At 50.3% G+C, this 10,160-nt stretch overlaps 1 protein-coding gene across 3 annotated transcripts in view; it reads left to right on the plus strand.

Moving 5' to 3' along the window:
- LOC146395767 (lactase/phlorizin hydrolase-like) overlaps positions 1-9,923 on the plus strand; it is a 58,121-nt gene extending 48,198 nt beyond the window's left edge. For all 3 annotated transcript variants that reach the window (XM_085001327.1, XM_085001328.1, XM_085001329.1), the window contains 6 exons: positions 982-1,184; positions 3,009-3,118; positions 5,106-5,240; positions 7,464-7,687; positions 8,608-8,835; positions 9,510-9,923. In XM_085001327.1, the coding sequence (XP_084857453.1) occupies positions 982-1,184; positions 3,009-3,118; positions 5,106-5,240; positions 7,464-7,687; positions 8,608-8,835; positions 9,510-9,730 (1,121 nt within the window). In that variant the 3' untranslated portion in view covers positions 9,731-9,923. The remainder of the gene's footprint in view (positions 1-981; positions 1,185-3,008; positions 3,119-5,105; positions 5,241-7,463; positions 7,688-8,607; positions 8,836-9,509) is intronic.
- Positions 9,924-10,160: the final 237 nt, after the last annotated feature.

The raw sequence follows: 10,160 nt of genomic DNA on the forward strand, positions 1-10,160 counted from the left end.
GGCTAATCAATACAGGAAGGGACAGTTCATCAGACTGTACAGTTCCCAGTATTTGATTGGGTGACCTGGGCTTAACCTGACTGGAACCACTGTGAGGTTGCCATCCCTCTTAGTGTGAACATTCAAAAGTTCTGCTACAGACATACTGGTCTCCTTAATTACGGAGAGTTGTCCTGGGCCCTGCTGGGCAACGTGTAAATACGGTATATGCAACTTATTTCTTTTCTAAGACTAAAAACCTTTTAATTCCAAAATACATCAGACCCTAAGCATTTTGAATAAAGGCCTGTGGACCTGTACTCCTCCCCTGAGAACCCTTGAATTTTCCTTTTCTCTGGTTCTGAGCCTTAGAGAATAAATTTGTATTGATGTACGTGATCCCTTGGGATTATGAGTAAACGCTGTAAAGAGCCATGGGGAGATCTGTTCTGACTCGTTACCAGACGTATCTCCCGCTGGTCCTTGATTGGCGCTTTGGTATTCTGTTCCTTCAGCAAATGAGAGGCAGCCTCTCTCACAACATTTGGTCTCAAGGAATCTCTGTGTCAGCTGCTTGCATCAGCTGTACTCTCTGATACTTACCTTCACTGTGGGTGCCCGAGAAGTGCCAGCATGTCACCTTCTGAGGCCCACACTCTTCTGGGTACTTTGCCTGGGACAGATGAGCCGCTCTTTGGGTGAGGGGTACAGAAACCAACATCTATCAAGTGCCTTGTCTTTGCCAGACACTGTAAGGCTGGGCGATTTGCACACATGACTTCATTTTTGTCTCACAAGAGCTCTTTTAATTGCTGAAAGTCTGGCTTATTCACCCAAAGTTACACAGCCGGCTAGTCAGAAGTGGAGTTGGGATTAGGATTCCAGTCTTCCTTAAGCCCAAATCTACAGTCCTTCTCCCAAATATGCGGAGTCCATTCATGGGAAGAAAGTGATATTCTTGGCCACACTCATTCTTCACCGACATCTTGTGTATGTTTCCAGGAATCTCCTCTAGGCCTGGCACTGCCCCCTACATTGTTGGCCACAACCTAATCAAGGCTCATGCTGAGGCCTGGCATCTGTACAATGATGTGTACCGCGCCAGTCAAGGTGGCGTGATTTCTATCACCATCAACAGCGACTGGGCTGAGCCGAGAGACCCTTCCAACCAGGAGGATGTGGAGGCAGCCAGGAGATACGTTCAGGTCTGCTTTGCATCTGGGCACTGTTTTTACTCTTGCTCTTTTCCCCCTTGCATCATAATCAAAATGAGGTACAATGAGACTGCAAGGGAAGGATTTAGGATTTAGGTGCTGTTCGATCCCTTGCCTTGCTCAGTGGGTTAAGGATCCAGCATTGCCATGAACTGTGGTGTAGGTTGCAGACGCGGCTCAGATCCTGCTTTGCTGTGGCTCTGGCATAGGCTGGTGGCTATAGCTCCAATTAGACCCCTAGCCTGGGAACCTCCATATGCTGCGGAAGCGGCCCCAGAAATGGCAAAAAAAAAAAAAAAAAGAGAGAGAGAGAATTGGGCTGCAGTGTCTTATCACCTCCAGGTGTCACCATCTAATTTTATTTTCTCTGCCTGATTCCTTAAATAGGGAGCTTTAGGTTCTTTGACACCCAACAGAGACCCTAATTTCTAATTCCATTGTTTAATGTTAAGGGCATGTCACTGTTGGTCATGGCATTTTGCTCCTAGGAAGAAGAGACACAGGTAAGCAGGTGCCAACAACATGGCTCAGCCTTATTTCAGTCTGGGTCCCTGAAAGAGGAGAGAGAAAGGAAAACCAGCAGCACTCTTGGTGGCATAGCTTTTCCCTGGATCCTGCTAGTGTCTCTGAAGGGGTTGGAAGTCACCCTCTCTGGTATCTCGGGGTCAAGAATGAAAGGCAGGGGTCTTTCTCTCCAGACTGGTCCCCACTTGTGGCTCTGAGGAGGAGCCCACAGATTGTGTTATGCTCAAAGGACACCAGTGGCCTTGGTTTCCCAAATTCTTCACAAGGGAACTTGACAAAGGGGGTCAAATTAATAAGGGCAAACAAAAGCTTAAGATCCCTCTTTGCTCGCCAGCTGGGGGCAAAGCCTTGGAACAAAATTAATCCATTCCTTCATTTCAGACTCACAGAACTGGTGAATCAGAGCAATAATTCCCTGTCTGAAATCAAAACAAACCTCACGAAAGGTTAGGCCGTAGTGTCCTTATCACAGCTTGCTGGCGAACTGTGATACTGCAGCCCAGGACTCTGGTACACACATCCCCTAGTAAAATCAGACGCCACAGAGAGAAACAATTTCTTAGCCCAGAGTGCACTGCAGCCTCTTTTACCAGAGCAAGTGTGTTCCAAGCCTCATCTCTGACTGCGAATGGAAGGCAGCCCTCACCCCACCTTTCAGGCAGCGGCCAGCAGGTGAGCGGTGGATGTGGGGAGACGGAGAAGCCTGTCAGGGCCAGAACATCACAGCACTTGGGTGCCACCTGTACCCACTAAGGGTAAGGATGGCCTAGACATCATTCAAGAAAAACTGACTGGAAAGTTCCCCCCCTTAGACCTGGCGAATCCAGAGCCCGTGAAGAATCATCTTCTACCTGGGCAGTCAAGGAGTCTTGCCCCTCTGCCCTCCCCAGAAGGTTCTGGTGGGCCCTGAGCGTGAAGGCAGGGGAGGACCTGCTCTGTGGTAAGAGAGGGAATCAGGTCCTGGAGGCTTGGATTCCCCCTCTTCTGCGGGACCCTCCTCCAGGCTTCCAGGCAGCACTGTCAAGCACAGGGCCCGGGCTTGGTTCTGTTCATGTCCCTCAAGCTGCAGTGGTTGAGAACACAGCCCTCCCACAGTGAGCTCCCAGCAGAGCGAAAAGACCCGTGGGCATTTAAGCGGCAACAGGGGAACAGCCACAGAAGTGCTGCGACGTTAAGCCTGGGTTGGGGAGAAGGGGTCCTGGGGTCGGTGACTCCTGAGCAAGGAGGCTGCTGTCTCCTGGAGGAGCCTCTTAAGGCCAAGCCTGACTGTCCCTCTAACCCCACCCACAGTTTATGGGAGGATGGTTCTCGAATCCTATTTTCAAGAATGGAGATTACCCCGAGGTGATGAAGACACGGATCCGGGACAGGAGCTTGGCCGCAGGCCTCAACGAGTCTCGGTAGGTCGTGGCGCCACACCCTCAGCCGTGAGAGGGTCGGGAGGAAGCAGCCTGTGTGGTGCCCAACTGAGGCTCCTGGGTGGATGGCAGAGTACCCAGAGTGTGGCTCTTGGGGTCAGAGAGGCGGGACTTGGGCAAGTTACTATTGCTCTGAGCTTCCTTGCTTGCTGGGAAGATTCAGCCTGAGTGTGTATGTGAAGCTCTTAGCTCAGGACCTGGCACTGCTCTGACAGGCTGTTGAGACAGAAGGCAGTTGCTTTTTTATTGTTATTCCTCTTCAGAATGGCCAGGAAATCCCCTCTAGGGCCCTCACTTCTTAGAAACCCATTACCTCACTCCAACGACAAATTCCCCCCTGCCCAGCCATCCTATCTCATCACCTCAGGAGTCCGTGTGGGAAGCAATGAGTGACTTGTTGTCTCTCCGGGTGCTTTTTGTCATGTGGCCACCAGGCGGCAAGGGTTTGCACCAGAGTCATCCTACCTCCTGTCAAGGAAGTGATGGCCACGTCAGCAACAGCTAGCATTCATCCGTCTCCCACTGGCACTTCTCCTAATTAAGGATGCGTGAGCTGAAGCACATAGATCAGGGCAAGATCAGCCAGCGCTTAGGTGATGGAGCTGGGATGTGGAAGCAGGCTGCCCGACTGCAGAGCCCATGCTCGGTTTCAGGGCCGTCCAGCTGGGATTAGAGGTGTGGGGAAGGGCAGGGCAGGCAGTAACCTGGCCTCCTGGGACTATACCCACAAGCTCCAAGCTTGCTCATGTGTCCAGAAGAAGGGGAGGCTAAAAGGAATTCAAAAGGCAACGCGTCCTAACACAGCCTTTGAGTCTTATGCGGCCCAGCTGCGAGGATGAAATCATCTGTTCCTGCCCTTACAGAACACACGTGGGCTGGCCTGGTTAGGGCAAGCCCCACTGAGCCACAAGGCGTGACCTGTCAACCCCCGACTCCAAGAAGCGAGTGAACACTTCAGTCCACGGATGTAACCTTGCTGAGCATCCCTGTGTCCCCGGGCAGGGCCAGGCCTGCCTGGCAGGATACATGCCAGGAGAGTTCAGATGAGATGAGGGCAGGCTGGGTAGACCCAGTTGACTTCATGGGCAAGGCAGGTCATCAGCTAAGCTGGGCCTTGACCATGACCAGCATTCTGGAGAGGAGAGGACCTTCCATCCTAGTGGGGCAGGGGGTGGATGTGAGCCCGGGCCCAGAGGCAGGAATGAGTGGGGTACCTGCAGCTGGAACTGGGGAGACTGGCCCAGCAGCTGTGGGAGGGTCAGAGCCACATGCTGGAGAGTGCCTGGAGGCCACAGAACCCGAGGAGCCACTGCTGGTTCCTGAGCAGGGATGTGAGGGGGCTGGGCCTTAGTGTTGTCCCAGTGTTTCCCAGACTCCCGGGAAGGAAGGTTAATCCCCCGTTAACAGTAGCAGAGAGGTCAGGATGAAGTGCCAGGCGCCTAGAAAGGGCTTTCTCTAGGCAACTCTCAATTTGCACCATGTAGTCAGTCAGCACTTGGCTGAGAAGAACCTGGAAGTGCTGCACACACATGTGCATGTTCATCAGGAGAAAAGTCTCACTAAGGAGACATGGAGAATGGTCCACCAGATGTTTAAAAAGAAAGTGCAGCGATCCCACGTGAGCAGAAGAGTCCAGATCTCAAAATTTCAGTCAATTTATTGTGTAAAAGAATTTCCCCTACTAATAAGGGTAGACTTTGGAGAAAAGAGGCACACCTTAACAAACCACAGTAAAAATTTCCAGCAGGAAGAGAGAGGGTCTTGTTAACAGCAGAGGGAAGCGAGGTCTGTGGTCTGGTAGAAGGAGGCTCTGGTGCTTTTAGCAGCAGAAGCAGGGTCTATCCTTGGTCCTGACCAGCTAGCTGCCCTGTAGTCACCTCTAGCTACTGGAGTATAGAGTCCTGCACCGACCCTGCCCCAGGACATTCTCTTCCAAAGCCCCACACCCTTAATGGTTCCTTCCACCTAGGCTGCCCGAGTTCACAGAGAGTGAGAAGAGGAGGATCAATGGCACCTATGACTTTTTTGGGTTCAATCACTACACCACTGTCCTGGCCTACAATCTCGACTCTGACTCTTCCATCTCCTCCTTTGAAGCGGACAGGTAAGAGCACCTGGATCGATTTTTGGAAAAGACAGTAAACTGCCCCTTTCCTTTTCCTTGGAGGCCTGTACAGCCTCAGAAAACCAGCTCCTGATGCTATGTACCCTGGAGTTTGCAAAATGAGCCCTGTCTCCTGAAATACCTCTATCAGTCAGATAGCACTCCAGGCTAGGATTTCCCAGGTCCTTTCCATTAAGGCAGACACACTTCGAGTTTTACAAAACATTTAAGGAGTTCCTGTTGTGGTGCAGCTGAAACAAATCTGACTTGTATCCATGAGGATGCGTGTTCGATTCCTGGTCTCCCTCATTGGATCAGGGATCTGGTGCTGCCATGAGCTATGGCGTAGGTCACAAATGAAGCTTGAATCTGGCATTGCTGTGGCTGTGGTGTAGGCCCGCAGCAGTAACTCCGATTCAATTCCTGGCCTGGGAACTTCCATATGCCAGAGGACCTAAAAAGGAAAGAAAAAAAAAGTTTAAGGAATTCTCACTGTGGTGCAGCACAGGTTAAGGATCCGGGGTAGGTTGCAGCTATGGCTTGGATTTGATTGCTGGCCAGGGAACTTCCATGTGCCACAGGTGTGGCCATGAAAGAAAAAATTTTATTTATTTATTTTTTTCTTTTCTTTCTTTTTTTTTTTTTTGGTCTTTTGTCTTTTGTTGTTGTTGTTGTTGCTATTTCTTGGGCCACTCCCACGGCATATGGAGGTTCCCAGGCTAGGGGTCCAATCGGAGTTGCAGCCACCGGCCTACGCCAGAGCCACAGCAACGCGGGATCCGAGCCGCGTCTGCAACCTACACCACAGCTCACGGCAACGCCGGATCCTTAACCCACTGAGCAAGGGCAGGGACCGAACCCGCAACCTCATGGTTCCTAGTCAGATTCGTTAACCACTGCGCCACGACGGGAACTCCAGAAAAAATTTTAAATATATTCTTGTATTTTTTTTCTAAATTTTTCAAAATAACTAGTATCTCTTTTATTCTATTGAAGATAAAAGTTAAACTATTATTTCTGTATTGCAAAAAAATATATGTTCACAGTAGAAACATTGGAAAGCAGAGGAGGAAATTCCTGTGGCATTTCAGAAGTGTTTGTGTGTTCGGGGGTGTAGTGCTTCCCTTTTTATATATTATATGTAGTTTATATAGTATATAGTTATACATTTATATATATATGTTGACTTTTAATGGAAAAATAACAGGATTATATGTATACACACTGTTTGTTCCTTTTCTGACAAGCATCCTTCCGCATCAATAAGTGTGACTCTGTCCAGGTTCTTTCTTTGAAAACAAGTGCAGACAATACCACTGCGTCCTGCAACCACCAGAGTCAGGCCTGCCAAGCAGGGCCGAGAACACTCCCCTATGGGCCCCGTTCAAGCACCCACTTGACTCTTGCTGCCTCATGGGTCCAGGCACCTGTGCTCCAGCTCATGAAATGCCCCACATTCAGTTCAGCTGAGCAAGATAAATCCAGCTACTGACAAAACTACAGTTTTCCCTGAAGGATTTGGATGTTAAATATCTAAATGGCTGGTCCTTCTTTGATATGCATGACTCTCAAGACATTCCAGGTTCTGTGCCTCCCCCCTGCCCCCCCCCCACCGCCCAGTCCCCACCAGTGACACTCCTTTGGCACAAGATGACGCCCTCTCCTTGCCCATCGCCAGAGAGAGAGAGGCAGGGTCTTGGGCAGCAGAAGCAGGTCCCAGCCTATCTGCCCCAGCACCACACAGACAGCAGCCCAAATACTGATGCCTGAACCTGTACATGTGGCCTCTGTGTCGCACTGACTAGATGCAGGTTTCTCAAGGGAACCCAGCCTCTGAAGACCTAGCACTCACATCCTATGGGAACCTGTGGTGAGCGACACCCACACATATAGCCCTTTCACATCCAGTGTGAGGTGCGGTCTCTTAACAGAGAGCCATGGAGGGTCAGGTCCATGAGTGGGGCCATTCCTCTGTGCAGGCGGAAAGCTACACAGAGAGTTTGGGGAGGCGGTCCAAAGTTACCCCAGCCTTGAGCAGTGCCACCAGAACTAGTGAAAAGAGGAGAATTCAAGGCAATTTGGCTCCTCTGGGTTTAGTTTTGACCCTCAAGTCTAGACAGAAATCTGAGGTTTTTCCTCATGTAAATCCTGCTTGATGTTTCCTGCAGAGGGCCTGTTGGGATTTACAAATGAAGACCTAATCCTTAGTGTTTGAACTTGTAGGGGAGTGGCCTCGATTACAGATCGCTCTTGGCCAGACTCTGGCTCCTTCTGGCTGAAGATGACACCTTTTGGCTTCCGGAGGATCCTGAACTGGTTAAAGGAGGAGTACAACAACCCCCCGATTTATGTAACGGAGAACGGGGTGTCCCAACGAGAAGAATCAGACCTCAATGACACTGCAAGGATCTACTATCTCCGCAGTTACCTCAACGAGGCACTCAAAGGTAGGACAGGCTCACCCCTTCCTCCAGTGGGCACATTGCATGGACGGAAACATCTGCGAACATGGAGTCAGGGTGGTACTGCTTCCACCAGCCCCCAGGTGAGAAAGATGAGGCTTCCAGCTCCTGCTGAGTTTAAACCTTTCTTTGGGGTTGCACGCTGGGATTTTTCCTTCCTGGATTTAAGCCCAAGCATGCAATCTCAGTGGCCTGATACAGCTAGACCAGGTTCCTACCCAAGCATGCAAACTCAGTTGCCTGATACAGCTGGACCAGGTTCCTGCCCTGTCCTTGGCTCTGCTTGATACCCTGGTGTCCACGTTCCTGAACAGCAGTGCCCTCCTGAGGAGAGTTTGGGCAGGGCCAGGAGGAATGGGCTGGAGGGGTTGTCCATGGGGTCTTTTGTTCCCCAAGCAGAAAGTTGAGACCCTTAGCTCAGCAGAGCAACTTGGAATGGGACTCTGACAGGAAACAGTAAGAAATGCTGAGTAAAAGAAAGTGAGCAATGGGGCAGCAAAAAGGCACCATTAGATCAGAAAATCTTGTTCCAGCTAAAATCTTTTCCAGGAGCCATTTCTTTTCTACAGGGGAGAGCACTGACACTCTAAGGCAGCCACCAAGACCAATAGCCCAAGATGTGAAGACAGGATCATAGAAGTCCCAGTAGGATTAGTCAGCCCATGTTCCTGACGCTCATTCTGAGCTAAGCCTTTTCTAGAAAAACGCAGAAAGTTCTGCAGAAACACCCACAGAGGACCCGCTAACAATTCCCACGTATTCTCTCAAAGAGCCGAGAAAAGCTCCCTTTGCCCTGCAAGTGGTCACTGTGGGAGGGCTGTGGGCAGCCACGGCCTCAGTCAACCTGGTGGAAAGGGGTCTTAGAAGATAAGGGAAGCTCATGCAGGGCCTCTGTCTTTGGGCAGCTGTGCAGGACAAGGTGGACCTTCGAGGATACACGGTTTGGACTCTGATGGACAACTTTGAGTGGGCCACAGGCTTTGCAGAGAGGTTTGGTCTGCATTTTGTAAACTACACTGACACTTCTCTGCCAAGGATCCCCAAAGCCTCGGCCAAGTTCTACGCCTCCATAGTCCGGTGCAACGGCTTCCCTGACCCTGCGGCAGGGCCACACCCTTGTCTCCAGCAAGAAGGTGAGATGTGGCTCGGGGTGGGGGCGGGGGGGGGGGGGCAAAGGCAGAGGGTGAGGAGTGAAGGGGCCTTTCTCAACCGGTTTTCTTTAGTTTATTACCCTCATCTCTGTCTGTCCATCCCCTTCAGTCACTGAACCAATATTTATGAACTTTGAAGGCTCCAGACATTCTGAGGATAGAACAAAGAATTTAGGGTCAAAGTTGCATGTAGAAACTAGGCCCTGGTCTGGGAACAGCAGGTTTAGGTTCTTGTGCAGCCCTCCCACTAGCTTGCTGTGCAAGCTTAGGCAAGAAGCTAGGTTAAGGACTGGGCCGGTGCAAGGATCACATACAGTGACCTTAAGAATTCAGTGCGCGGCACAATGTATGATGCCCAATATTTGCTGAATGACTGAAAAAGCCTAAGTTACTACACAATGAAGACACCACTATCCAGTTTAGATTCTGCTCTAATCACTGACAGAGACAGTTAAAAGCTAAAACTACATGACTTCACTCGGCTGCTGCTAACTCAGTGAAAATGATGCACACCGTCACCTCAGCCACACCCACACCTTGGGTACCTTGGTAGCTTCTCTATGCAAGGATCTGGGTTGGGCTAGATCTAGGTGAAAGGCGATCTGATAACTGTGTCCGTACTGGTGCACTCACCACCCTTTCTTGTCCTCTCCTAGGTGCTGAGCCCACCATCAGCCCCATGAGCCAGGAGGACGTTCAGTTCCTGGGGCTAACACTGGGTACCACAGAGGCCCAGACGGCGCTGTATGTACTCTTTGCTCTTCTGCTTCTTGGAGTCTGTGGTGTGGCATTTCTGTCCTACAAGTACTGTAAGCGCTCCAAGCAAAAGGAAACACAACCAGGTGAACAGGAATTGAACCGTATTTCTTCCTTCTGACCCACAAGTTCCCACCTCCTCCACTTCTGCAAATTAGGCCTACTTTCTTTGCAAGCCTTTGCACCCCCGGGACCACTGAGGATCTTACACTCTGCTCCTACCAGATTGCTCTGTAAAAGCCTCTGCGCTGTTAGAAATTAAGTGACCCTTGTTGAAGGATTTCAAGTCCCTGATTAAAATGGAAATATCCCCATCTTGCCCCAGAATCAGGAATTCATTTGGGCGTGAGATCACCCTGCAAGTGGCTCCTGTGGGAACGTGTAGGTACTGAACTCATCTCTTGGTTCTGTGAGCCACTTAATTCAGCTCAAAGGAGCTGTTTTAAGTGTCTGAGATTTTAAAGGTGAACACATGAGTAACAACCATACCTATCCCTTCCCTTTGCATAAAAAAAAAAAAAAAAAAATCAGCTGCAGAAGTTTTCGTTGTA

Source organism: Sus scrofa, chromosome 15, assembly GCF_054392235.1.
Source record: "Sus scrofa isolate SSC_HxYL_T2T_F1_AM1 chromosome 15, Sscrofa_HxYL_maternal_Yorkshire_Landrace_v2.0, whole genome shotgun sequence".
In the NCBI taxonomy this organism is placed as follows: domain Eukaryota; kingdom Metazoa; phylum Chordata; class Mammalia; order Artiodactyla; family Suidae; genus Sus; species Sus scrofa.